Consider the following 26,068-nt stretch of genomic DNA (forward strand, 5'->3'; position numbering starts at 1 on the left):
TGATATATAAAATTTTTATACATTCATTTGATGTACCTAATTTATACGAGCGCTTCACATAATAGTAACAGTGAAAGATTCATCGTACGACTGGTGAAAGGTCGAAGATCTAGGTCACTAATACTCTTCTACGAACGAGGAAAAATTGTAGAGAGCAAGGGAATTAGAGTCTGTATTTTGTTTGATATTTTAAAATTATGTCGAAAGTGTTTTGGTTCCTCGTTGTTAACATTCTCGTGCTTGAATAGGAGCTTCGACCGAGAGTCCTTCGCTGCGAAGAATAAATCATTTGTTACTAAAAGACAGACAGGTTACAATGACAATCATGTGGTCATTCATTGCCTATGCAGAACGTTGCTTCTCGTAATGAGCCATACCTGAATTAATGAATAAATGCAAGATAAACGACACCGTAAACAATCAACTTTGTTGTGTGTCCTTTGAAGTGGCCAGGGTGGTAAAATTTTTTATTGTTCATGCTGTTCAAGGCTTCACACTGTAATGGGTATGCAAATGAAGATTGCAAAAATAAACCTTGTGAGAAATTTTGTGAAATGAAGTACAGAACAGAACTTCAAGAGGAGGAACAAGGTTGTAAAAATTATGTATTTATAATGATAAAAGATGGAACAGTTTTGATACTGTGTCTATCAAATTTAAATTTAAATGTTGAAGATAGAATCATTTGAACGTCCGATACAAGAGTGCCATCTGTCGACGAGTGTCGGTAATGCAGATATACCGATTGAATGTTGGTAAGCCACCAAGCGTTGTTAAGCATAAATTCTACTTTTAAATTTCAAATCTGTGGTTTCCCGTTTTAGATTCAAGTTCTATAATGATGGAATCGTTTGGGAGAAGTCAGTTGAACTAATTGCATGCAAGAGAAGAATGAAAGTATGAAGTACTATAGGGAGAATAGTTAGTGCCATTAAAATGGCGAATGTTAAAATTAATTGGGATATTAGGGAGAAATTGAGAACGTTTGTGGAATATGTAGAAATCTGTAGAAGTGTGCCCCTTTAGAGTGCCAATATTTGTACGTTTTCCTATTTGCATATTTGGTAATCGTCTAGTGGAGCAGAAAGCCACTTCAATGATCATCATTGAGGTCCATTCCACTCAGGTTTACCCAATGCGAATTTCAGAGAAAGTACATACTGACAATAATTTCGTCATTTTTATTCTTTTAGACACCTCGAACTGAGTAACGGTTTCACTTGGATCGTACACCTCGAGAGGGCTCTTTGACTTTTTATTAACGTGAAATCTCATGACGTTATTGGTAAGTCGATTCGAAAGAAAATGATAAGATTTTCAAACTTAAAAAGTTTTTAAATTTAACATTCGAATATTAAAAATTTAAATTACTGTTTCAGCGGCCTATCATTCGAAAATTATTAGTTAATAGCTAAATAATTTAAATGCATTGAAACTCCGATGGCAGAATTGAAATTAAAGCGACGATCGTTAGCAGTCCTAAGATTTTCCACGTAAGCTATAAAGTTTTCGAAGAAAATTAACCTTAACGATTGGACCATTTTAAACGAATATCGTTAGCAACCAATTAGGAATTAACGCTGATGCTCAGGACCTCCGAATTATATTCTGGGCCGGTCACTTTCACTTGTATAGTTGCTCTGGAAAGTCAACGTTTTCGTGATGAAACTGCCTGTAGTCCTGCTAGACAGCAAGAAGAAAGATTTCTTCAAGTTCAACGGTGCCACAATGGAATGTAACTTTCCATTTCGTCTGGTTTTATAAAACGAATTTATTCCGGTTTTCAGCAAATGCTTATGATTACAAGCGAGCAAAACGAGCGTCGCAAAGATAATCCCACTCGAAAGATTGACGAGCGATGACACAAAGAAATAATCGAACCGCATTATTTATGACGGCGATGCTGCTAGTCTTATCACAAATAGAGCTCATTTATTTTGCAAAATCGAAATGGCCGTATTTACTTGCAACGCAAAAGAAAACGATTACGATAACCGATTACTGCCTTTGCTGTAACCTTCTGGTCGACTAAACTTTAAAGAACAGTAATTTAAAAAATTTTAATTAATGTTTAATTGACCGACAGCTGCCCTTTGCGTGTGCAGTTGCTTGCTCATTGATTACATCACAATTTGAAATTCATTTCACGCGAGCGTTCATTTTTTAACCGTGCTCCCTTTTTCAGGGGACTTCCATAAGAACACCGTATTCGCTGGTTGATATCTGGATCTCCTTGACACGTGAAATTCTGCGGCCTTAATCCCAATTATTCCATGATATGGTGGTTATGATCATTCTCAAGAACTATTCGCAAAAATTTTATGCACAAGAAGAATATTTTCCTTTATTCGATACTCGTCGTTTTAACCGAAGGAAATGCGACGATCACTATTAAACGTTTTGTTAGACGGTGCTCCAGTTTGTAAATTATATGGATAGCGAGCGGCAATGGAACAACGCTCTCCATGGATTGTCTTCTTTCATTATCTTCGGCATTTGAATCAACGTTTTTGCTAGTACAGTAAAGATAGTGTCGTCTTTTACGACATAATAGCTTTTTTATTCAGAATTTTAATTTATTATTAATACATATCCTTGTTTCATATCATTATCGGCATAACCGGTTACGATGAGTCGATTGAAGCAGTTTAACTGCAATTATATAATGGTTGGACTAATTAGCGTTATTTTTAAACTCGTTTATTTTTTCATAAAACATTAAATCATAATCAATATTTTTTCATAAATCGGTCAATCATTAAATAACCGCGATAAATATTTATAGATTTCACTGAATCAGCTGCATGTAGGTTTGCTAATTGAAAGAAGTCAATTGAAGAAATAATACTTTCTTTTCCAGGTACACAATTTCTATTTAACCCTTAACTGATACAGTAGAATTTCGAAAAATTTTATTTAAAAAGGGTAACTCAAGGAATTAAAGTAACACTAACTGTTCCTAATTTACCTATAAATTATAAGGGTTAAAGGGGTAAAAATTTTTGGTAGAGTACAACGTCGTAAGTCTATTAATAAGGTGTTAATATAATAAGTAAAGATTTATATTTGTTTAACAAATTTGCGATCGTCTTCCAAAGATCAAGTCTACATCAGGAATGTATTCATGGAGCACATGTGAGATTCATAAAATACTAATAATATTGAAATTGATTGCAGTAGAGGATGAAATAAATCCAGAAAATTAATTCAGAGCTATAAAGTGTCAGAAATAAAGAAGAAGAGGCAGGCGAAACTAGATGGTATATCGATGCATTTTTAATTATCGCATTTGTTATTCGTACGTGCTTCTTGATTAATGCGCGCAGACTATTCTCCGAGAGATCGTCGAGAGGGTAAAGGCGTACCGAAGCCGTCGTTTCATTCAGTACACCGACAACCGTAGTGCCGGTGAGACGAGTATCTCTAACCGTACGAGGACGACTTTCGCACAGGTACGCTCCTTTCGGTGCACAATTCCCTCGTGCTTCGTTCTCCACTCTAGCAAAGTTTTCGTTTCAGAACGCGAGTGACCGTCGAAGATCAGCGATCAGGAGAGATAGTAAGGCATTTCATCAATCTTATCTGCTTTTAATATCGTGAATTTTCATCGTCATCTACCTCCATCATCGAAAACAATATCTTAAACGGGAGTTTATATCGAACCAGTTGAAGCTGAAGTGCTCGTAAATTCGGTTAGTTAACTCGCTAAAACAGGCTCGATCAAGATGAGTTTTGAAAGTGGCCGATTTCTCGCCGAGACTGGAGCGATCCTCGAGAAGCTGCTTTCGGTTTCACCTTCGTTGCTTCTTTTATTTACCTATGTCGCCCACTGAAAAACACGTTTATGTAATAACGATAACTAATCTATTTTGTCGCGCAAATGGTGAAAAGAAAAATTCTGATAAACAGCGTGGTTCGTGCATTACGTTCGACGATTTTATATTTGATCGATGTCGAATTATGATTTCGTTAACTAGACTTCTTACGCGCAGCAACTCACCGAGCAATTTTTTTCTCTTTACAATAACTCGATAGTTGCCAGTTAATTTGTCTTTTGCACTGTCGCGTGATCGTTTGTTCGCGCGAGTGGTTATAGTAACAAAGGTTAATTGAATTGGAAGACGTTTCCGCACGAATTAGGATGATTGTATTGTCATAGGTCAATTTTATGACTACACGTTAACAATTATTCGCAAACGTGGAACGAATTCATTCGATCTTCCATCAAATGTGTAATCTATCATAAAACCGTGAAACGATCCATGACGAGTACGTAAACGACATTTACATCCTCTGATTAGTAACTTTGTCACGAACGTCTACGTAAATTTACAAGCAACTGTAGAATGCGAATTAGACATTATTGGTATTTTATCGAACAGGAGCATTCGAACTTACGACTCATCAGAATCGTCGAAACAATTCTGTACGTGTCTCGTATGTCGATTCCAAATCTACCTTCGCTATTTCCTGGATCACGTCTGCTAATATCTTTCGTGAAAAATCCGATAACGAGACACAGCCCTTCAATCGAAGAATTCAATCGACCACGAGTGGAAATCGAAAGTGAATTTCGCGTCTCATTAGAAAGCGAATCAGCGATACGATATTCGTGTTTCGTTCGCGTAAACGTTAACGTCCGCAAAAACTGTACGTAAAATCGTAAACAGGAAAATGAAAGAATCGCGATACGTTCGTGAACGTTTTTGAAAACATTTCTCCCCCTTGATTCTTCTGGGTACCGTAACTTTGAATGTATCAAATCTTGTCTTCATTCTCTTCACATTTTAACTTCATTGTGACTCAGAGAATATCTCTGAAGACATTCCTCGTTTCAGCATAGAAACGGTTGTTTGTCTTAGCTAAAATCGTGTCCTCTTCGACACGAGAAGAAAGTGATACGAAATTTGGAGAAAGCGTATACTAGTTTCTATACCGGTGTTGCTAAATGCGTAACTATTAACATTAGCAATGAATCTGCCGCTTCCCACTTATTATCAGATAAGCGTCCAGGTAGAGCTAGTTTCTTCTGTCAGCAATCACGTTACGTTATCAGTGACACGCTATTGACATTTCAAATATAAGTCATGTGAAATAGATATTCAGTCTAAATAGATAATTTTTGATTAGTCATATTCATTCTTTATTTAAATTGAAGATAAAAATTCTAAGACTTAATTTTGTTTTGCAGGAAACGGTGTACGATTTTCGATAGTGCCCTCCACGTCCAGAAGCCTTAATATACACCCCGCACTGGGTCGAGCTATGATATCCTGATCGATCCGCATTCTCGAATCGCAGAAGAGTTCCTATTGAAGCCTCCGTTGGAAGAATCATGTCTTTCTTAAGATCTGCGAGTGATGTGATAGGTTTCTTGATTCTCGCGGTGATATCCATCGCTGAGAGTATCATCAAATCATTGATTCCCATGAAGTACAAGATGAAGAACGTCGCAGGTGAAATTGCGCTCGTGACCGGGGGTGGAGGAGGCCTAGGCAGGCTAATTGCCCTCAGGCTCACCAAACTTGGCGTTATCGTTGTCATCTGGGACGTTAATAAAGCTGGTAAGATTCTCTGAAGAAAAGACTGCTTTGGAATTGCAATGGATTTTTAAAGTTGTAAATATTTTATAGTAGGTCACTCCTTGCATTTCCGTCGCAGATCTTAACTAGGATAGTGATTCACGTGTTTGTTCGCGCACTTTCAAACATTCAAAACAACGGTGATATCATGTACTGCCCATAAATTTTTCAAACCAGTATTGTGAATAATTGTGCGAGTCACTGTGTCTGAATCTTTATATGTAAAGTACGTTTGTGATCTAGTATTTTGTAGTGAAAACTGTTTATGCAAGAGCAGTCCATAAATCACACGTTCATTAAAATTGTTAGTTGAAAAAGTATTATGCGAACAATCAACTATTAAATAGATTGTGCAACGCTAATAGAGCATGGGAAGCGTCACAAGATGATAAAACATTCTCAGAAACTTCTAAGCGAAGTTTATCTTGATCTACTGACCATTGGCCTCTAATATTGGCCTCTAATAGGATCGTACAAACAATTAATTACAAATATTTAATCGTTCGAGACTCTCAAAAGAAGCATTTTGCCGGATTGTGAACGATAATCCAAATTTCAAGGGCGTTCGTGTTCAGACTTCCATCGTTAAATTGACCGCTCATCCGATTCTTAAACACACGTCCTTGTCATCGCCTTCATTGGAAATCATACATCGTTGATCAATTCAAACTAATTTCCATGATTACCGACAATCCTCTCAAATATTATGTAGTCAAGAGTTCATGCTTGTGATCCATACAATAAGGAAAACACAGCGTATTTGATTATTACGTACGTCTGTTTGAACTGGTGTAATTAATAAGCCTCTTTAGAAACATTACTCGAAGTGGACATAGAATATGTTGCAATAATACTTGAGATCTCATTTAAATTTCAAATCAGGGCGTTTACAGAATTATTACTTTTCGGTTCCTGTACCCGGTGGAATCGGTGTTCTGAAGGTCGTGCATGGGATCAATGTTAATGACCTGCTGGTGTACCTTCTGACCTTCACTGGCTTCTCGTGTCATCTCACAAACAGATCTACAAACTAAAAGCGTCTACTTCAGGTTCTTCCACAAACACGTTTTTGCATCTTGACATCATGATGAGCGCAATTAACTTTTTCCAGTTCTGCAATCTAGACTTCTTTGGCAAAGAAACTTCCTTGGTATAATTTTCAAATTTCTAAATTACCCACTCTACAAGATCATTCGAAGGTCTCTCACTGGTTATTTTCCATCCAAGCATCATTCAGCTGGTTTCGCTAGTTTCTGAAATCAAGGTGAAAATTGTAAAATTATGCAATCGAATGATCGAGCAAAATGGAGGAGGTTGTGAGGATGAGAAGTTAATGATAGAAGGAAAGATGGTCGGGTTCACGGGCAGAGGAAGACCGCGTAATGAATTTCAAACGTTCACAATCAGAAACTCATCTTCGTGCATGGAATACTGATCGAGCTGCACTGTTCTGGCCTCTGTGACTTTGTTCTTTACAAACGGAACACGTGTCACCAAAAACGAGTCAACCATTGAAACACGCGCTATTACGAGGTCCTTGCCGGACCATTTGTCATTTTGGAGGTTGCATCCTTCATTCCATATTTGACTTTTATTCTTTTATGGTTATCAATTGTTTTGTGAACACGTTTTATCACAAATGTTAAATCTCACATTTTCCAGGTTAACTTCCAAATCTTCAAAAGAGGTAGACAGCGTTCAAATTTTACTTTCGCCCACCGAGGCAAGAAAAGCGAAGCGACACTCAAGGCCGTCAGAGCGAATCTGGTCGCCCGAGTTCGCAAACTGGTCGTCGTAAAAAAAGGAGAGAAAGATAGAATTTCACGGTAGTCCGTAAATGTGTTTTGGATAGCGCTGTTTCCACATAGTTCCACTTTTCCCCGGTTCGCCAAAGGTGTAATTAGCCTGGTCAAAGCTCCCGATCGAATGTTATTTTAATGAAATCTCTAGACCACTGTTACTCAATCATTTCGAGTCGTGAATGTCTCTCATTGGATGTTAATATTATAACCATTAGTGGACATGAAAATGTTTAGGACGAAATGTTTTCTAGTAACGATTAATCTGCAGGAACGTTTCTTTAGAATTCGCGGTCCCAAGAATCTAGACGATAAAGAAATTAATCTGATTGATTAGAAAGAATGTGGAAAGAACGTGTACCAAGGAACAGGATATTCTACGTTTTGCAATTACCCTTTATAATCCACGTGAACGCACGTACCACTTGGTCAAGAGGCGAAACAACCGCGATCTTCGACTTTCTACGAGAAACTTGCGTGCGATTGCTCCACGAATTTTCGAATACAAAACTATGTTCTAGCAAACGCGTAATATCAATTACATTAACTATTAAGGAAAAATAAATTGGAAAAGCTTGTATTTGCTGAGCAAACGAATCTGTTCAAGTAAGTTGATCGCAAACAACTTTGTCGAGTTACAAAAGAAATTAACCAAACAGTCGTTAAGTGATCTCACGAACATAATTACCTGAGACAATCTATGAAAAATGAAACATGTAAATACTGTATTTCATTACTTTTAATCGTCGCAAATGATCCGAAAGTATAATTGGGAATAAAAAGTATGATAAATTATAGACCGATGCTCACAGTTAATAATTTAGTTTTTTAATCCGCGCTTCTTAGGAACTTGTTTCGTAACACGTAGTATTATGCAAATGAAACTAGATTCTGTATGTATTCCTCTCGATGAAATTTACAAAAGGTATACCTCGTCTGACGCGTGCAAGACTCGCAAACGATGAGGAACAAATACTAGGTCGACCGGTAACCCACCTGTTGCCGACGATTAATTTCCTGTCCTTGTTCTTTCGGAGAGAAGGAGATACTTTATTCTGATCAAACTTGTAATCCTTCTTCGGGTACAAATTTAACATGCAGTAGACTTCTGTTATATTGCCACGAGGAGCAGAATATTTTTATAAAAACCCAACAAGTTCTTTGAACTCCGTGTTTGAAAATGTTCAGGATATTTACTCTTTGTCGTTTCAGGTATGGAGGAGACGGTGAAGCTGGTGCAAGCTGCAGGTGGCGTCTGTTACGGCTACGTTTGCGATTTATGCGACCGCGAGGATGTCTACAAGAAAGCGGCGCTGGTCAAGGAAGAGGTTGGCAAGGTGAGAATTCTGCAACTTAACGAGCAGTTGAAAATTGCTAGCTACCATGTATACCATACCACAACAGAATTCTTTGTTAGAATTTGGAAAGAAATATGCGAATCGAAAGTCGGTGAGGAATTCAGTGATAGATTTCGCAAGAGGGTTGTCCGTAAATGTGAAACGAATTCTAGCATAACAAGGAACTTGAAGCGTGTTCGCAAGATCGGAAGTTTCGAGAGTGTTCACCAAGTTGTGGCGAGGTCTGCCTCTAGGAGGCGACATTGTGAAATCATCCGTTGCGACATAGCGCTGCAATATATTGCCAATAACGTCTCAAAAAACGTGGAATTTATTAGCGATTAATACCTTTTTTGTCTGTTTAAATCATCATTTAACGTTGTGATCCGAACCGGAAAACCTTGAGTTTAAAATTAATATTTGCATTTTACAGGTGACAATTCTCATAAACAACGCCGGTGTCGTCAGTGGGATGAAATTTTTGGATACTCCGGACAAGCTGATTATTCGGACGATGGACGTGAACGTGATGAGCCACTTTTGGGTATGTTTCATTCTGGAGTTATTCGAAGAAGTCCACGACATGGAGCTGTTCAGAATAAAAATGCGCATCTAACAGTCAGGATTTATGAGTAATCTCGAGATGATAACGTGCAGATTTATGATAGATCAGAGAAGATCTGCGCGTCCTTGAGTTCGTCCAGATCTACGTGGCTCGAATTAAAATTCCACCGTGTCTTTTTATTCGTGGCCAGAGGCATGTACACTTCCGAGCACTGTAAACTTCGCTAGAGAAAATGACGACGAGGAGAAAGGCCTCTTTCTATGAAAGCCGTGCATGCGTACGGTATTCTCCAGCTAGACGATCTCCTTCTCCTATATTGTGGTATCCACCACCTTAAGGAGTCCCCACTGCATGCCCTGTGCCTAATTTGCACGGGTAGCGGGGCCTCCGTAGAAAGGCTAACATGCTCGTCGCTGTACCTTACACTCTTTGGGTCAGCTAGGAAAACTGGTCGCATAGATGCAGTCACTCGGCTATGTAGTGTGTCGCAATTACGACACGCGAGCTCGATTGCCAAACCCAGTCACCGATAGTGCTAAACCGCTTCCTACTTTGGGAAACGCTCATGTTTCATGCACTCGAGTTTTTCGTATAGTTACAATTAATCCTTTATCAAATTTCATGGACTCGTGAGAGACACGCACGTTTACGTAATTGTCAACTGAAATACCATCTGGCTCTTATGACTTATGGTTACGTTTGTACGCAATTCGATACGTGAAGTTATAAAATGTTGAATTTATAGTTTGTAAGAATATTGAAAGATGCATGCCATTCTATGCAAATGTTGAAACGAGAAACAGGTTGTCCCTTGTTTTTTGTCGCGGAGTTCTCTATTTATAATAACGATCGAATGTTCTTGTAAACGATTCTGAATGTTGTTCTTTTGTACGACATCGTGGAAGAGCTTTTTACTTCCTAGCGCCGTTTTTGCGTGTCGCCAAGCATTGTCAATGTAACGGGATACAGAGTGAAAGTTCGTCATCCGCGCGGAGCATCATTGATGCCGATGAACGAGTCTATCTAGTCGTGTAGATTCGGAGCACGAAGGATGAAAATTATAGCCCAACCGGGCCAAGAATACCGATTCTGCGAGCCTTGTTACATCACAGGTTTAACAGCAATTGACATATTCGTTTTATAATGTGAAAAAAGAAGCGAATCTGGGACAAGGACTGCCGGTTGTGTCGCACGAAAACTAACGATCGAGTCTTGTAATACCATTTTTTTAAATTTGCAATTGCTTCGGAAACGTCTACATGTTTTGTAATATCGTCGATTTTACCTGTTGACCATCGCGTGAAATTCTTGCTAGTGGAATCGCCGATTACCGAAATAACGTTGGCTAACACGACTCTTTTTTCTGGGATTTTAACCTTTGCTCCCGCTCGAGGGACATCGTTACGTGCGATTTTACTTTCGAAAGTGAAAACTAAGGGAGCAAGTGAAAGAAAATAGACTATGGCTTCCGAGGAAGTGGGTCAACGGCTTCGTCAAAAGTACAACCGTAGACCTCTTACTGCATCCGATGTCACGGTCATTTCGGCAGGATCCCGCTTTCCAGTGGCCCCTTCTTATTTCACCAGTTTTGCTACATGTTTTCTTTTGTACAATCTAGCACAGTTATATTTACTTATGGTAATAGCAGTGTACTACCTTTAGCTAGGAATTTTATTTCATTATTTAGCTAAGAATTAGCTTCACCTTCAATTTTAAAAGATTTCAGAATATATAAATTATAAATTAACAATGTTAATTTTTTTCTTCAGACCACGAAGGCATTCCTGCCGTCAATGATGGAAAACAATAAGGGCCACATCGTGAGCATCGCCAGTCTGGCTGGCCACATAGGAGTGCCAAAACTAGTGGACTATTGTACCTCGAAATTCGCAGCGATCGGTTTCGAAGAAGCCCTCCACATGGAACTAGCGGTAACATATTTTATTCTGAGTTAATTAAATCAATTCAGTGTATAATTAAAGTCGTATGTTACAGGCTGAGGGATACAACATCAACACGACTGTGATATGTCCCTTCTTCATTCGTAGTACGGGCATGTTCGACGAAGTTGCGCCTAGGTAAGCATTCCGACACACGTGAACTTGCATTTGGTTTGACACTTGACTTTATTCAGATTCTTCCCGAAACTGAGCCCGAACGAGGTGGCGGATCGCGTCGTGTCTGCTATGAGGTGTAACGAGAAGATTGCGGTAGTGCCTGGTTATCTTTATCTTCTACTTGTTTTCAAATGGTAAATGATTTGTAATATGAAGAAGAATAAGTTAGTAGTATAAGCTTGATCGTTTAAATGACTTACAGGATTTTCCCGTGGGCCTGCGCGGGAAGGTTAATACGCGGCATAGTGCCCACCACTGTCACATACACGTCGTACGAAGTTAAACCTAACAAGGAACCTGCACCTACCGTGCTGTCTAAAGAGCAGAACAACGGAAACATTCACCAACAATTAACTAGACGCGTATCCAGTTCCGAGAGGAAACCTTAATCTGATCGATCAGTACGTTTACCGTATCTTTCATTTTCACGGGTGCAAAAATTTCTGAAGGAAAGAAAAAACGACTTATAGTAGTTTAGATGTTGACCCGTTTTGTAAAGTGTACCGCGTTTTCGTGCGTGACACACGCACGTTGGAATTTGTTGTATGTATATACAAGACAAAAAGACATGAACGAGTTATTGCGCAATATTGGGACATGTTTCGTAGAACGAGACGAAGAAAAAGAAGCGTTGGTAAAGCGGGTGTCTTTATCACGGCTCTATGGAGACAGCCTAATAGAGAGACTTGTATCTCGAATCGAAAGAGATTAATCGTAAGAAAAATGCACTTTGGTGTTAATTGTTGAAAAAACAAATGCACGTACACGGTGATATTAGTTGGAAAAATATTTTCGATGCATATATCAAAATTGTCCAAACTTGTTGTTTGCACGAACAGTTGCACAGACGTCCATCGCGTATTTCGACGTTCTTGTATAATAATCGTATGTTACTTACTGATACTGTAAGTAAAAAATGGTCTAGACGACACGGGTACAATTTATACAATCGGCGACTATGTGATACAATGAATATTGTACATCAACATTAGCATAAGGATTTGCTTAAGAATAGGTTAAGGATTTTCTATTTGTATTTTGTGATTGTAGAAAAACGTGTGTTCGAAACATGTTGCAAAAATGATTCACGAATGTCAAACGATAGCAAAAGAAAATAAATTTTGTCATTTTTACGTGTTGGCCCATTTTAAATTATCAGCCAAATAAATTTGTGGCGTATCAAGGCATACCGTAATACGATATTATTTGTGCCATATGTTTTTCGTAATACGCTGTTCTATAACGTTGTAATAAAGTCAGATTTTCTACTCTTCGTAATTTGTATATTTAGGAGCCCGGATTTACGTATCTTTAGCGAAATATTTTGTTACATATAGAAATGGTATAATTACGATTGTTGATGCATAAAGGCATTAGAAACTGCGAAATCTATGACCGGCTTTCACTGAAGTTTCGCCGTTTCCTGGAGTCACCGATGTTCCAGTTTTTAATTTCATAATAAAATTACACGCATCATTTGAACATAATTTATAGCGAGTACGTAATTTTATAACCAGCGTCAATGTATTACGAATTAATATTATACGTATAAACACAGACAGATGTACGAATCGGAAACGGGAATTTCATGATTATGTCAGCAGCTGATAACTCGTTCGTTTTATAGACGCGAGAGTACATGCGGTCACAGTTTTTTATTCGCTTCTGTTACTGTGTCAACGAAATACAGCGATAATGAACAGCATACGCTTCGGATATATATTGCATAAACATTGCATCGCAATCGCGCTAGAACTTGACGTGTTTTCTTGTCGCTTCGTTCGCTAGTCGAACGCTTGAAAATTCGAAAGCATATCTCGCCTCTGAATTTAATTTTAATTTCAATTCGAAATGGGCGACTGGCTCGTTTTTTTCCGATCATACAAGAGTAATTGCACGGTGATAGCAGGCATCACACGTGAAATAAAGTGTATGCTAACATAGCAAAACATTGACGATACTGTCAAGGCTGATCGTATCAATAAACAATCGCATATCTGTTAACTCCCAATAACACGTTAAACGTAAAAAGAAAAAAGGAACCGTTGCACAAGTGTCTTTCGGAATCTCAATTTACGACAAAACGACTTTCTTTGCTCGTCAGAAAACATGACTACTATTCGAGAACTAGGCCACCGGATGAAATCGTGGCTGTACAATTTCTAACGTTCTCAGTCCGTCGGAGACACCCTGTACATGGAAGCATCGATATCGTCTATCTGTTACATGTACGTGACACAGGAGACAATGTTAGCTCGCGACTAAAACCGTTTAAGTCCACAGCAAAATAATAACTATGATGCATCCAGTCGAACGCGTACTTCGCTGTCACTCATTTCACGCGATAGTCAAGAATTGATCGATCGCCGGGAACATCTATAAGAATGTCAGAAGATATACTAGCTGAACTTGAGACATCGTACTACTCATTTTTTACTACAATCGGTTCGAATCCATGTGAAAGATAAACATCGATCCGCTATTACGAAGAGATAGCAAATCAGCTCGATCTTTTTCCTTCTTCTTTTTTTCCAAACTCGAACGACGAGGACGCACGTCGTTATCATAGCGCAAATAGCAAGAACAGTCGCGTTCAGGTACCGTACGGTGCCGATTCCACGAGTTACGTTCAGATTTACAATAATCACAAGTCCGAAGATGGATCGATTTTCTTCGAAGGATCAATGTTGAATGCTGATCGTGAAGATGAGACTCCTTAAAGCGATACTCTTCGTGATTCTTCTGTGTCGCGAATTGGGAGATTCCCAAAATGTGGAAATGAATATCTTGAAGCTGTGTGTTTCTCAGACTACATGTGGGGACTGTTTGCAAGCCAACTTCTCCTGCTCGTGGTGCAGTGCCTGGGTAAATATCTAATCCTGCAACGTTCATACTCAAATTAATCTTCCACCCTCTAAAATTTGCATTTATATCATTTCTGCATGATAAGGGTACTTCCACATTAACCCTGTTTTCAGTCTTACTCCAACTCAACCATCGGTAGACCTCGATGCAACGCCCCAGAGAGACTGAAGGCATTCGGTTGCCCTTCGGATCAGATTCGCAATAATTCTCTAGGATCAATAGACTTCTTGGAGAACGCAGATTTTCAGGACATGTCAGAGACCGGACAAACACCGCTGCAGTTGAAGCCTCAGAGAGTAAAAGTTAGAATCCAGCCACATTCCAAGATAGAGATTCCGATCCATTATCGGGTAGCCAAGTACGTTTAATTCTAGAGCGATAAGTTTCGTGGAATTACGCGATTAATCAAAAAGTATAACGATATAATTTAGAAATTATCCTCTGGACTTGTACTACCTGATGGACCTGACGTGGTCGATGAAGGACGACAAGGAGACCCTGGTCAGTCTGGGACAAGACATGAGTCAAGCGTTCGGTACTATTACCAGCAATTTCCGCCTGGGATTTGGCAGCTACGCCGACAAGCCCTTGATGCCCTTCATCTTTCCGGGACACGAGAATAATCCTTGCCAGAGCGAACGCACCGTTTGCGCGCCCCTCTACGACTTCCAACACCGCCTGAAACTGACCAACAACATTTACCAATTTACTAAAGAAGTATGTATCAAGGTAAGCAAATGAATTGAAGAATTTAAAGTGTACGTTTCAGGTGAACGAGAGTCAAGTAACCGGAAACGTGGACAATTTGGAGGGTGCGCTGGACGGAATAGTACAAGCGATCCTCTGCAAGCAACAGGTTGGGTGGGAACAGCAGGCACGTAAGATCATCCTAGTGGCAACCGATGGCTCTGCACATTTTGCCGGGGACGGAAAGGTAACGCGAATCGATGATCAGAAAGTAAAGTATCTGATGTGTCTTCTTATTAGCTAGGTGGTGCTGTGGCGCGTCAGGATTTCGAGTGTCACCTCGACGAGCAGGGACAGTATTCAATGGCTACCAAATACGATTACTGCTCTCTGGCAGAGTTGTCCAGATTGCTGCAGGAACACAAAATCAACTTGATATTCGCCGTGACCGAGGATCGACGTAGCGAGTACGAATCAACCGCTGCGTTGCTGAAAGAAAAAGCGAGAGTCGCTACTCTGACCAGCAACAGCTCCAACATACTCGAAATCATCAAGAGCGCTTACCAACAGATCACAAGCAGAGTGATTTTGAGCGACAACTCCTCGGCTCCTCTGCGAATGGAGTATTTCTCTAATTGTGGCAATAGAGACATTGCAGAGTGGAGTACCTCGGAATGCGAGGACATAGAGGAAGGCCAGGTGTACGACTTCAACGTAGTCCTCTCCATCGACAAGTGCCCCAGCAACGAAAGCCTATGGGTAAATAAAATTAATTAATGTTCACTTCCAGAGTATAACAGTTTATGTTCCTTAGAAACAAACCATCGTGATCGAGGATGCGCTAGCCTCTGAGGTATCCAAAGTGGTGGTCGAAGTCGAGCTGCTCTGCGGTTGCAATTGCAACGACCCTGAAAGCCCTAATTGCGAGCATGGAACGGATTATTGCGGTGTTTGCAAATGTGATCGTGGCTGGTCTGGTGAGTACCATAGATATACTTCTCTAACTCTTCCTTGACTGAAGTTTTATTAACAGGGGAGAAGTGTGACTGCGACGAGCGATCGCCGACGGAGAACCGGCTACAATGTATGGAGCCTAACTCAACGAAAATTTGTTCCGATAGAGGCGAATGCGTTTGCGGTAGCTGCCTCTGCGATCAGGGGTACAACGGACAATTTTGCGAGTGCTCGGAATGCGACAAGGTAGAACGCAGTGGCTCTGACATAATGCAAATAGTCATCCAATTTTATCTTATAAAATTTCTAAATAGAAGTACTGTCGCTTAGAAGTGAAATCTCTTGCAGATCGATGGTATAGAATGCTCGAACAGAGGAATTTGCAAATGCGGTGTCTGTCACTGCATCGAAGGCTGGCAAGGAGACGCCTGCAAATGTCCATCGACGGATGATGCGTGCATAGCTCCAGGGAGCAACGAAGTGTGCGCTGGACACGGGTACTGCGACTGTGGAGAATGTCGGTCTGTCAACATTACATAATTTTAATTCAATACTTTTCATAAACAAATGACTGAAATTGGCGTCTGTTTAGATGCAACGTTACAACGGGGGATAATTTTTATTACCTTGGTACTTACTGCGAATCTTCGATCAGCTCTGGTGGCAGTGCTCTCTGCGTTCTTTATAATCCCTGTGTGAATGCCACTGTTGAAGATCCTGAGATGGTGGACGAATTTTGTCAGACGAACGTTACCTCTTACAAAACTGAACTGGTAAACGTCGTGGATAAAGGTAACGATAGACTGAATAAATCTTAATTTTCAGATTATATCAGTACGTTTTGTAGGAAACGAACGCTACTGTTTCGTGAAGAACGTGAAGGATAAAACGATCTGTATCATACCGTATGTGTATGAGTTCCAGAAAACCCATGTGGTTGCTTTGAACATAGGAAACAAGGTGAGACACGGTTTGCAACAAGTATATTTGCAAAGGTTTTTTATCGAAATCTTGTGACATTTTTAGGAATGTTATACTCCGATGCACGCGGCAGTCATTCCGGCTTTGATGATATTTTTAATACTAACAATTGGAATCATTTGTTTATTAATATGGAAGTGAGTACTTCTCATGAACAATCTTTATATTATATTTCTTTTCTTTAACATTGATCGTGTCTGCGTAGGTGTTGGACTTCTATACAAGATAAAAGAGAGTACGAAAAGTTCCAGAAAGAACGGGAGAAAACTATATTTAGTTTGCACCAAAATCCTCTATTCAGGTCCCCCATAACAGAATTCAGGGTACCCTCGATGTACAAAGAGGATTAATTGAATGCTCAAAACTGCGCTCATCGAATTAATTTAATTCGCCTTCGCCATAAGATTCTCCAGAATATGTGGTGGCTTGATCAGACAATAGGTCGTGCCAAAAATGGTTTCCAGGTGAAAAGGAAATCGTCTGTAATCGCGATTGATATGTTAATATCATATCGTAGTCGTTGATCGGCTGATTTAAAAACAATGTTTACATTGTCTGTCGCATTTGCAAGTGTCCACTCAAACCCGCGAGGTTCTCTATAGATAACGTTCGTAAGTGGTTTATTATCGACCCAATTAGCCTCAATTGAGGATCCATCCGGAAATATATACGTTCCTGGACCGTGCATTGTTCCGTTCGCTTCGATTCTACCTCGGTACTGAGCGTTGTTATTATATCTTTAATTATTAAATTCAAATTTATTTATTATATTGTATATTATAGAATGTATGTAGTAGGCTCTCGCTATATTGCCGCATCCACGTGGGCTTTGATACGGCGCTCACTACTTCCGCGGCAATATAACGAGACTCTACTATATTCAGAAGTACGAGCGAAATTAAGAGGAATTATATCTACCGAACGTAAATTGTATCTTCGGCAAAAGTGTCATTATCCCATTGGCCATCGTAAACGTCAAAGTTATCGGTAGTGTATATTCCTCTTCCTGTATAAAACATACATGTTGATGATTAAAGAAGGAAATATGTATTAAGTATTTTATGTCAACCTTGTTTGACCAAAACAGATTGCACGTAATTGCATTTGTATTCGCCGTTATATACATCCCCGTTATGAAATGTAAATTTTCCAAATCCAGTTTGATCCCCGCTTTCGGGGAAATCTGTCTTTTGCGTTTTACCGGCGCCTCGTTTTTTCATATTAGGGACCGTGTGCAAGAATAATTGAAGTTTAAAATTTGAGACAACAGGAAGGTCGGTAAGAAGATTAAGTTCCTCTAATCACCACTGATATCGTTAGCGCTAAATAAGATGCTAGTCAGGCTACTTCGGCTAACGAATCACGGCACTCGTTCTATTTTATCAATGACATTGTTGGTTATAAGCCAGAAAACCTTGACATGAATTTTCAAATTCGATTCAAACAAAAAAGTGATTTTGTTGCTGTTGTATTTTTATTTTGTTTTCTTTTTGTTCAGTGACGTCTTGTAATATCCGGCTAAAGATTTTTTTAATTTGAGAACCTGCTTTAAACCTAATGCCACGTGACCTTGTAAACGACCTCTTATTCGGTACATTCATATCGTCCGTTCCTAGTTCACGATAACCCCACAGTTCTGACACGCTCGAAACACGTTCGTTCCCCGAGTGTTCGAGCGAAAACGTCGTGCAAAATCGAATTTCCCCGACTTGCTATTGAAATTGGTAGTAAAAGATTCACGAATCATCTAAGATATGATACGAACGACAACAGGTCTACGTAATGAATTGGCACGAGCTATACTTCGAAATTCTGTACGGACGACCGCCGTAAGATGCATGGTACGATGTCTTCACAGAAAATATCTACAGAGGTATTTAATTTCTTCCTCACGATCATGTTTCTTTGCTTGTAAAATATGCAGCCGTTCCGGAGTTCAGATTTGCATTAATACTCGTCGTTAAGGTTATCTTAATGATTGAATTCATTATCATTCCTCCTACTTTTCTACTTCAAAAATTCTTGTCACCTGTTGTTTCTCGATGCCTTTGAAATCTTGGGCACATAGTTGCAAACATAGAAATTAATCCCTTATCAAAAAGAAATAATTTTACACAGGAAATTGCTGCATCCCTGATGTTTAGCATTGGTATTACATTCAGAGTAACACTTAAAAAGTCAACTTCATGCCATCTCCTAATTCTTAACAGTTTTTAAAATAAGAAAATGTCCTTCTTGGTATTCAGGATTCAGGTACACAATGCTTTGCGTGTTACGGTAACTCCATGGAAACAACACATAAGATTTTATGCTGATTATCCTGACCATATCAAAGTGCAACTTCCTGCATTATCACCTACCATGGAAACTGGTACTATCATTAGTTGGCAGAAAAAAGAAGGTAAGTCTAACAGTTTAAGAAAGCCAATTAAATCAACAATGATTTTCAATGTTTTATTGTTTGATTCTAGGTGATAAGTTGAATGAAGGTGACCTTTTGGCAGAAATTGAAACCGATAAAGCTACAATGGGTTTTGAAACACCAGAGGAAGGTTACTTAGCAAAAATTTTAGTACCAGCAGGAACGAAAAATGTGCCCATTGGAAAACTTGTTTGTATAATTGTATCGGATGAAGCAAGTGTAGCAGCTTTTAAAGATTTCAAAGATGATTCTCCAGATACACCTGCACCTTCTGCTCCTGCTCCTGCTCCTACCCCTGCTGCTCCGACACCATCCACTCCTCCCCCATCGCCAGTAACACCACCAGCACCTGCAGCTGCAAAATCAATGGCTGCACCATCTGGTGAAAGAATATATGCTAGTCCATTAGCTAAAAGATTAGCAGCAGAAAAAGGCCTAAGTTTACAGGTAGCTTAACTCAAACTTAAATTGCTAATACACTAGCTATGTTATATATGAATTTTAAATGACTCTGTGATTTTAAAGGGCTTAAAAGGTACAGGATTGTATGGATCTATAACAGTAAAAGACTTGGAAGGAGCACCAGCTGCTGCTGCTCAACCAGGAGTAGCAGCAGCAGCTCCACTTCCACCAATTGGTGTTCCAGCTGGAATAGATATTCCTGTATCTACTATCAGAGGTGTAATAGCCAAACGTCTTCTGGAAAGTAAACAGACTATTCCACATTATTACTTATCGATAGATGTAAACATGGATGCCGCTTTAGAAATGCGGGAAAAGTTTAATAAAATGCTGGAGAAACAAAAAGTAAAACTTAGTGTAAATGACATTATCATCAAAGGAATGGCAATGGCCTGTAAAAAGATACCCGAGGGTAACAGTGCTTGGATGGGTGATTTTATTAGACAGTATGTTACTTACTCGCAGTCATACGATTAATAACTGATCTATTAATATTTGGTGTCATAATGTCTTTTATTTTTTTAAGATATAACAGTGTTGATGTCAGTGTAGCAGTCAGCACGGATAATGGCCTAATTACACCAATAGTTTTTGGTGCAGATACAAAGGGTATAGTTCAAATTAGTAAAGATGTCAAAGAATTAGCTAACAAAGCGAGAGAAGGAAAATTACAGCCACAAGAATTTCAAGGAGGAACCATCACTGTATCAAATTTAGGAATGTTTGGCATTAAAAATTTCTCTGCAATTATAAATCCGCCCCAGTCCATCATTCTTGCTGTAGGTACAACCGAAGCAAGACTAGTACCTGCCAAAAATGAACAAGGGTAAGTATTCTTTGATATCTATCGATATTTAGGATCTAATTTTCTTATCGCTGTTGTAGGTACAAAACGACCCAAGTTATGTCCGTTACTGCCAGTCTCGATCACCGTACCATAGACGGCGCTGTAGGTGCTCAATGGTTAGCTTCCTTCAAAACCTTTATGGAAAATCCAACAACTATGCTATTGTAGTAAGTCAATCGTTAAAATATTCATTTAGATAGCTTAAATGAGCGTAACTTATATAAAAAAAACATTGTTCTGTTCAGGTACTAAAGGTGACGATGAATGTCCTGTATATTTGTGTATAGTACAATATTAAATTATATATTACTTTACGCATTTGTAAATTGTTGATTCTTAATAGGTTCAAACTTTGAACTGGTTTTATTTTTCGTATCTGAAAATAATTATATGTCGTTTAGCGACGTGTCGCTAACACCATTAGGCCTAATTTCTTTTTAATTAAAAAGTTTTATATATGTGGTTTTTCATCAAATGTAAAGTAAAAGACTGATGATTAATTTCATTACAGGAAAATATACATTACTGAATAATTTATAGATCACCTTTTTAAGATTAATTAAGATCGCCTTTTTTTGCCAAGTTTACAAAATTTTGTTACTTTATTATTTATTTGAGAAACCACAACTTCCCCTAGCAATAGAGGCCACGTGTAAATATATGTATTTATGAGATAATTTTATGGCCAATATTATATTGCGATAAATATAATTGTAACTTAGGAGAAATCAATAAAAAAAGTGTCAAAATGTTTATAGTAAATAGTACACGTAAATATAAAAGTGTGTATCATATTTAATAAATTATAACTTAATAAAGTCAAGATTATTTTTATTATTATAAGATTATGTAACAATAAATGTCGTAATCGTGTAATAGATATGTAGAATTTACATAACTATGTAAATATATGTACAAGAATGTTACATCTATAGGCGGCGGTATAAATCCCCGATCGAAGTGCCATCTACAAGAAAAATTTGTATGTTTATGTCATAAACTTGTTTATAAAGTGTTGTGGATACAATTAAAAATATAAATTATTCACAATGCCAATTTTGGATAAACGTAAAGGAGATGATATTTTAGCACTAGTTCCTGCATCGAAAAGGACTAAAAATGAAGTGGTCTTTAGCAGCAGAGAAAAAGCAGTTGTACAAAATGTAAGCAAAACTAACCTCAACACATCATGTTTAAGTAATTTTTGTATCAGAAAGTTACGTTATTGTTATATAGGGACCACCCAGAACATCAAATTTATTTGCACCGATTATGCTACTGGAGGGACACCAAGGAGATATTTTTTCCCTGGAGTTTCATCCAGAGGGTCAATATCTTGCTTCCACAGGTTTTGATCGGCAAATATGTATGTCATTCATAAACTAAAGGACTTGAAATATATATTTTATATAAGGAAATATTAAGTGATATAAAATTTGCAGTTATTTGGAATGTATATGGAGAATGTGAAAATATTTCTGTAATGACTGGACATAGTGGAGCAATCATGGAATTACATTTTAGCCCTGATGGTAATCACTTGTACACAGCTAGTACAGATATGACCCTAGGTTTATGGGATATAGTGGCTGGAACTAGGATAAAAAAACTCAAAGGTCATACATCTTTTGTAAACTGTGTCTCTGGAGCAAGGAGAGGTCTTACACAACTTTGTTCAGGTAGTGATGATAGTACTATACGTGTTTGGGATCCCAGGAAAAGAGGGCAATGTTATACTCTCAACAATACATATCAGGTAATGTTCTCTTAGAAGCTCCAAACTTTTGCCTTAACTAATTGCATTTATCAACCTTTGTTTACTTATTCTTTTTTCATGTAGGTTACTGCTGTAACATTTAATGATACCGCAGAACAAGTAATAAGTGGTGGTATAGATAATGATATAAAAGTGTGGGATTTAAGGAAGAACTCTATTCTCTATAAACTCAAGGGACATTCTGACACTATAACTGGTTTAAGTCTTAGTCCAGATGGTTCTTATATACTTTCTAATGCTATGGATAACACATTAAGAATTTGGGATGTAAGACCATTTGCTCCTTATGAACGTTGTGTCAAAATTTTATCTGGCCATCAACATAACTTTGAAAAGGTATGCTTTTAAATAACTCTTTGTGTAAAATTAATTTTCGTAATCTTATTTATTTCGATCATTACAGAATCTTTTGAGGTGTGCATGGTCACCAGATGGTAGTAAAGTATCAGCAGGGTCATCAGATAGGTTTCACTATATTTGGGATACTACAAGCCGTAGAATATTGTACAAATTACCTGGTCACAATGGTTCTGTTAACGATATCGATTTTCATCCAAAGGAACCAATTGGTAATATGAATAAGATTATAATTATAATGCATGTTACAATGATTCTAAATACATTCTTGTTTTACAGTTTGCTCTGGATCTAGTGATAAACAAATATATTTAGGAGAAATTGAAGCGGCACAATGAAACCATACACTTCGTGATTTTTATATTTAAGGACCTGTTACGAAGAAAATAGTTTAATATAAAATTGAATGAACAATTATGACTTTAATTCGCCACAGAAAAATAAATCAGCGGAAAAGCTATTTCTTGTATAAATTTATTAATATAAATGTAAAAAGTATACATTAAAACATTTTACAAATTGCTGTACTTTTATTTTATATAACATTAATTATTGGTATTCAAATTTTTTACACTCTGGAAATTATATATCGTTACTTCGATTGCACATATCGATCTTTCTGCAAATTGACATTGATTCAACTTCACACGATATTTACATATATATATCTGTATTCAGTCATATATGACTCCAGTGGATTCTAGTTCGATATCGTTTATCTGTTTTATTGTATCGTCTTCCAAATTTTTTTTATTTAATCATCCTAATTTTAAGGTACATTTTATATATTTATTATTCGTTAGAAAGTGTAATTAATGTAGTATAAATTAATGGAGTCTTGCAATGTCATTTTAAACGATTGAGTGAATTGCACAATTTTGAGAAATATAATTTCTGCGCTATGATTATGCCAAAATCTTAATTATAACAAATTGAAAAAGGTCATAAACTTATTTTGTATGAAAATTTGGCATTGATTTGATTTTAAATTGATTCAGTGTTGTATGACATATAACTTAACCTTCACTGACGTATCTATAATCATTAACAAAAATAGAATAAAACTATATGTTTGATATTCTTTAGTGCTACATTTTGTAGGTTTTTTAGATTCATTTATTGTTATCGGGATGTCGACTCCGTGGGCAAAAATTCAGCCAGTAGAAGGGCCCATCAGCTTATTGGAGATAACTTCAGAACAGCTTGCAAGCAGTTTGCAAGAGAAGTAAGCAATAAACAATTCATTATACTTTCTTATCTTAGAAATAGAAGTAAAGTAGCCAACTTTTTTATTGATAGAGAAATAAAAAAGTATCAGAATGAAATATCAAACGATGTAAACATTGAAGATTGCACAGTATGTGAATGTAATGATACAGATAATGATGAAGTGATTGCACATATGTTGCAAGATCAATATAACAAAGAACACGATGAAATTCTAAAACGCACAGAAGAAAAATTCAACCGTGATGCTAAAGGTAATATCAACTTTCATTAAATCAGGTAATAAATAGAATGAATTTTTTTATTCTTTACAGTTAATATTACCTATGCAAACTACCGAGTACATTCATTTGATAATCAGGATGATAAAGACAAAGATATCGATGATGCAACAAGAGATTTTGATAGATTTGTGGTAAGTACTCTATGCTATGCACTTTTTGTACTTGAATCAAATGGTTGAAATGAATGTAATGTGTTTACAGAGTATAGAAAAGGAGTATGCATCCATACCACGTTGCGGTTACAAAAAAATGGGTGAAGGATCACAGATTGTTACTAAACATGATATGCTCATGTCTTCAAGGATAAATGCTTGCAGAGTTCTACAGTTTCCTCCTGGAATAGACACAGGAGACACAGGAAGATTTGATGTCAAATTGAACAACAACGTGTTCAACAGTTTGAGAGCTCATAGCCATGCTAAGTGTTACAAACGAAAACCGAAAGCAAAACCACATACAAAATAAAAAGATAACATATTCTGAAAGTGTAAATATGTTGCAATAACATACTTAAATTTGTTCCTTTTACACAATGTATTGTCAAATCATGGATCTATTTGTTTTGATGCATAGTATATTACATTGTGTGTGATATGTAAAACGTTTTAATCTCAGTTTTTGTGAGTGCGTTTTGATGATTTTCCACTGTGAACAAAGTAAAAGTGATCAACTTGAAATAATATATAATTATTTTTGACACTAAACACTTTATTAAATATAAAATCATCGTCATTATTATATTATCTCTGAGGTGCAAAAATAAATGAAGTATTCTGAATGAGTAGTTTACTTTATTTTCATATATCCTGATCCTAAAAATTATTCTATATGCCTGATAAAATTCGAAAACTCGAAATTTATATTAGCGCGTGCGCGCTCCCTGGAGTAACCCAATTCATGGACTAAAAAATTGCCGTCCATCTAGCGGTGAAAGGTAGGAACTAATAGAGCCAAATTTGAAATAATACCCCTCAAGAAATTTTGATTTTCTGAGCTTAATCGGCAATAAAATGCATCAAGTGTTAATAGAAATTTACTTTAAAATGTCCCAGGAATCATAATATATCTAAAAAGCCACGAAATATGACTTTTTATATTTTTCCAATATGCGTGTTCGGACATACGTTTTTTTCGATTAGTTCACCTGTTTCGCCGGACAGATGGCGCTGTATTTTTTCCCATAAAATGACCTTTTTTTAATTTTCGTCTCTAGAGCTTCCAGCAAGCTTTTGTGGCATTATTTCGCTTCTAATTTGATCGCATAGCACTTCTGAAGCTCCCAAAATGCTTAAAATTCGCTAATTTTGTCAAAAAACGGATTTTTATATTTTTGTAGTTCCAACTTTCACCGCTAGATGGACGCAGTTTTTTGTGTCCATAAAATGACCATTTTTCTATTTTCGTTTCTAGCGCTCCCAGCAAGCTTTTATGACATTGTTTCGCTTCCTATGCGATCACATAATAGTATACAAGCCTTGGAAATACTTAAAAGTCGCTAATTTTGTCAAAAATCGCAATTTTATATTTTTGTAGTTCCGCCGTTCGCCGCTAGATGGCGCCACCTGTGCCGTTTTGTGACTAATTCCATAAAAATCGATTTTTTGGGCTTAATAAACGATAATATGTTACAAATAGCAATATTAAATTGTTTTATAATGCCTGACGCTTGTTTTCTAAGCGATTATATCAATAAATTCGAAAATTATATTCGTAATGTTATTTCATCAGGTCGCGCTTTTGGTATCAGGTAGTGCGCATGCGCTAAACTTCGAAAGACATCAAAAGAGCTTTCGAAATACTTCCAG

At 37.5% G+C, this 26,068-nt stretch overlaps 6 protein-coding genes and 1 long non-coding RNA gene across 16 annotated transcripts; 5 read left to right on the forward strand and 2 right to left on the reverse strand.

Annotated features, from left to right (window-relative positions):
* Positions 1–1,421: 1,421 nt before the first annotated feature.
* On the forward strand, positions 1,422–12,533 carry LOC100880167 (estradiol 17-beta-dehydrogenase 11). Of its 4 annotated transcripts, none has more exons than XM_012295575.2 (10): positions 1,422–2,045; positions 2,186–3,260; positions 3,327–3,452; positions 3,520–3,559; positions 8,594–8,718; positions 9,152–9,262; positions 11,053–11,214; positions 11,279–11,361; positions 11,418–11,534; positions 11,603–12,533. In XM_012295575.2, the coding sequence occupies exons 2-10, from the start codon at positions 3,258–3,260 to the stop codon at positions 11,787–11,789; spliced, it is 954 nt and encodes a 317-aa protein (XP_012150965.1). In that variant the 5' UTR covers positions 1,422–2,045; positions 2,186–3,257; the 3' UTR covers positions 11,790–12,533. The 4 variants fall into 4 exon arrangements, with proteins under 4 accessions (XP_012150965.1, XP_012150960.1, XP_012150964.1 ...); XM_012295570.2 differs by adding an exon at positions 5,192–5,564 and having other exon boundaries at positions 1,432–2,045; positions 2,186–3,452; XM_012295574.2 differs by lacking the exon at positions 3,520–3,559 and adding an exon at positions 5,192–5,564 and having other exon boundaries at positions 1,432–2,045; positions 2,186–3,452.
* Positions 12,423–15,163, reverse strand: LOC105663848 (uncharacterized). Its single transcript, XR_001097233.2, has 4 exons — positions 15,028–15,163; positions 14,722–14,949; positions 14,385–14,635; positions 12,423–14,279 (listed from the first exon to the last, which is right to left on the reverse strand). It is a non-coding gene; the product is annotated as an uncharacterized LOC105663848 (long non-coding RNA).
* LOC100880955 (Integrin betanu subunit) lies at positions 14,092–17,937 on the forward strand. 3 transcript variants are annotated; one of them, XM_012295578.2, is made up of 12 exons: positions 14,092–14,265; positions 14,379–14,623; positions 14,697–14,982; positions 15,035–15,199; positions 15,253–15,711; positions 15,767–15,929; positions 15,986–16,152; positions 16,255–16,427; positions 16,499–16,698; positions 16,754–16,866; positions 16,933–17,024; positions 17,093–17,937. In XM_012295578.2, the coding sequence occupies exons 1-12, from the start codon at positions 14,092–14,094 to the stop codon at positions 17,235–17,237; spliced, it is 2,382 nt and encodes a 793-aa protein (XP_012150968.2). In that variant the 3' UTR covers positions 17,238–17,937. The 3 variants fall into 3 exon arrangements, with proteins under 3 accessions (XP_012150968.2, XP_012150970.2, XP_076393187.1); XM_012295580.2 differs by lacking the exon at positions 16,933–17,024; XM_076537072.1 differs by lacking the exons at positions 16,754–16,866; positions 16,933–17,024; positions 17,093–17,937 and having other exon boundaries at positions 16,255–16,423; positions 16,499–16,741.
* LOC100880843 (uncharacterized) lies at positions 17,230–18,107 on the reverse strand. Of its 2 annotated transcripts, XM_076537078.1 has the most exons (4): positions 17,957–18,107; positions 17,806–17,893; positions 17,438–17,624; positions 17,230–17,367 (listed from the first exon to the last, which is right to left on the reverse strand). In XM_076537078.1, the coding sequence occupies exons 1-4, from the start codon at positions 18,105–18,107 to the stop codon at positions 17,266–17,268; spliced, it is 528 nt and encodes a 175-aa protein (XP_076393193.1). In that variant the 3' UTR covers positions 17,230–17,265. The 2 variants fall into 2 exon arrangements, with proteins under 2 accessions (XP_076393193.1, XP_076393192.1); XM_076537077.1 differs by having other exon boundaries at positions 17,318–17,624.
* A 512-nt stretch (positions 18,108–18,619) lies between these two features.
* On the forward strand, positions 18,620–20,932 carry muc (dihydrolipoamide S-acetyltransferase muc). Of its 2 annotated transcripts, XM_012295582.2 has the most exons (7): positions 18,620–18,760; positions 19,134–19,288; positions 19,359–19,756; positions 19,835–20,217; positions 20,298–20,597; positions 20,657–20,785; positions 20,864–20,932. In XM_012295582.2, coding segments are annotated over exons 1-7 (1,485 nt in total). In that variant the 5' UTR covers positions 18,620–18,641; the 3' UTR covers positions 20,865–20,932. The 2 variants fall into 2 exon arrangements, with proteins under 2 accessions (XP_012150972.1, XP_003707682.1); XM_003707634.3 differs by having other exon boundaries at positions 20,657–20,932.
* Positions 20,933–21,525: 593 nt separating this feature from the next.
* LOC100879938 (U5 small nuclear ribonucleoprotein 40 kDa protein) lies at positions 21,526–23,272 on the forward strand. The gene is made up of 6 exons (XM_003707633.3): positions 21,526–21,781; positions 21,855–21,984; positions 22,061–22,374; positions 22,459–22,731; positions 22,799–22,964; positions 23,032–23,272. The coding sequence occupies exons 1-6, from the start codon at positions 21,668–21,670 to the stop codon at positions 23,088–23,090; spliced, it is 1,056 nt and encodes a 351-aa protein (XP_003707681.1). The 5' UTR covers positions 21,526–21,667; the 3' UTR covers positions 23,091–23,272.
* A 118-nt stretch (positions 23,273–23,390) lies between these two features.
* Positions 23,391–25,041, forward strand: LOC100879827 (serine/threonine-protein kinase RIO3). 3 transcript variants are annotated; one of them, XM_003707632.3, is made up of 5 exons: positions 23,391–23,526; positions 23,854–23,977; positions 24,052–24,233; positions 24,294–24,394; positions 24,465–25,041. In XM_003707632.3, exons 2-5 carry the CDS (start codon positions 23,883–23,885, stop codon positions 24,726–24,728), a joined length of 642 nt encoding a protein of 213 aa, XP_003707680.1. In that variant the 5' UTR covers positions 23,391–23,526; positions 23,854–23,882; the 3' UTR covers positions 24,729–25,041. The 3 variants fall into 3 exon arrangements, with proteins under 3 accessions (XP_003707680.1, XP_012150946.1, XP_012150945.1); XM_012295556.2 differs by having other exon boundaries at positions 23,863–23,977; XM_012295555.2 differs by having other exon boundaries at positions 23,400–23,526; positions 23,839–23,977.
* Positions 25,042–26,068: the final 1,027 nt, after the last annotated feature.

This window comes from Megachile rotundata, chromosome 11, assembly GCF_050947335.1.
Source record: "Megachile rotundata isolate GNS110a chromosome 11, iyMegRotu1, whole genome shotgun sequence".
In the NCBI taxonomy this organism is placed as follows: Eukaryota; Metazoa; Arthropoda; class Insecta; order Hymenoptera; family Megachilidae; genus Megachile; species Megachile rotundata.

What these genes read in the sequence shown, in the direction of transcription:
- LOC100880167 (XM_012295570.2), top strand. Translation starts at nt 5,336, where the DNA reads ATGTCTTTCTTAAGATCTGCGAGTGATGTGATAGGTTTCTTGATTCTC. An exon ending in ACGTGATGAGCCACTTTTGG is followed by an intron (nt 9,263 to 11,052) that starts GTATGTTTCATT and finishes TTTTTTCTTCAG; the next exon opens with ACCACGAAGGCATTCCTGCC. An exon ending in TTCGACGAAGTTGCGCCTAG is followed by an intron (nt 11,362 to 11,417) that starts GTAAGCATTCCG and finishes GACTTTATTCAG; the next exon opens with ATTCTTCCCGAAACTGAGCC.
- LOC100880955 (XM_012295578.2), top strand. Translation starts at nt 14,092, where the DNA reads ATGCTGATCGTGAAGATGAGACTCCTTAAAGCGATACTCTTCGTGATT. An exon ending in AGTGCTCGGAATGCGACAAG is followed by an intron (nt 16,153 to 16,254) that starts GTAGAACGCAGT and finishes AATCTCTTGCAG; the next exon opens with ATCGATGGTATAGAATGCTC. An exon ending in GGTAAACGTCGTGGATAAAG is followed by an intron (nt 16,699 to 16,753) that starts GTAACGATAGAC and finishes TACGTTTTGTAG; the next exon opens with GAAACGAACGCTACTGTTTC.
- LOC100880843 (XM_076537077.1), bottom strand. Translation starts at nt 18,107, where the DNA reads ATGAAAAAACGAGGCGCCGGTAAAACGCAAAAGACAGATTTCCCCGAA. An exon ending in ATCTGTTTTGGTCAAACAAG is followed by an intron (nt 17,894 to 17,956) that starts GTTGACATAAAA and finishes TGTTTTATACAG; the next exon opens with GAAGAGGAATATACACTACC. An exon ending in GAAGATACAATTTACGTTCG is followed by an intron (nt 17,625 to 17,805) that starts GTAGATATAATT and finishes TAATAATTAAAG; the next exon opens with ATATAATAACAACGCTCAGT.
- muc (XM_003707634.3), top strand. Translation starts at nt 18,642, where the DNA reads ATGATACGAACGACAACAGGTCTACGTAATGAATTGGCACGAGCTATA. An exon ending in CACAGAAAATATCTACAGAG is followed by an intron (nt 18,761 to 19,133) that starts GTATTTAATTTC and finishes CTTGGTATTCAG; the next exon opens with GATTCAGGTACACAATGCTT. An exon ending in AAAAAGGCCTAAGTTTACAG is followed by an intron (nt 19,757 to 19,834) that starts GTAGCTTAACTC and finishes GTGATTTTAAAG; the next exon opens with GGCTTAAAAGGTACAGGATT.
- LOC100879938 (XM_003707633.3), top strand. Translation starts at nt 21,668, where the DNA reads ATGCCAATTTTGGATAAACGTAAAGGAGATGATATTTTAGCACTAGTT. An exon ending in AAAAAGCAGTTGTACAAAAT is followed by an intron (nt 21,782 to 21,854) that starts GTAAGCAAAACT and finishes ATTGTTATATAG; the next exon opens with GGACCACCCAGAACATCAAA. An exon ending in TCATCCAAAGGAACCAATTG is followed by an intron (nt 22,965 to 23,031) that starts GTAATATGAATA and finishes CTTGTTTTACAG; the next exon opens with TTTGCTCTGGATCTAGTGAT.
- LOC100879827 (XM_003707632.3), top strand. Translation starts at nt 23,883, where the DNA reads ATGTCGACTCCGTGGGCAAAAATTCAGCCAGTAGAAGGGCCCATCAGC. An exon ending in GCAAGCAGTTTGCAAGAGAA is followed by an intron (nt 23,978 to 24,051) that starts GTAAGCAATAAA and finishes TTTTATTGATAG; the next exon opens with AGAAATAAAAAAGTATCAGA. An exon ending in ATTCAACCGTGATGCTAAAG is followed by an intron (nt 24,234 to 24,293) that starts GTAATATCAACT and finishes TATTCTTTACAG; the next exon opens with TTAATATTACCTATGCAAAC.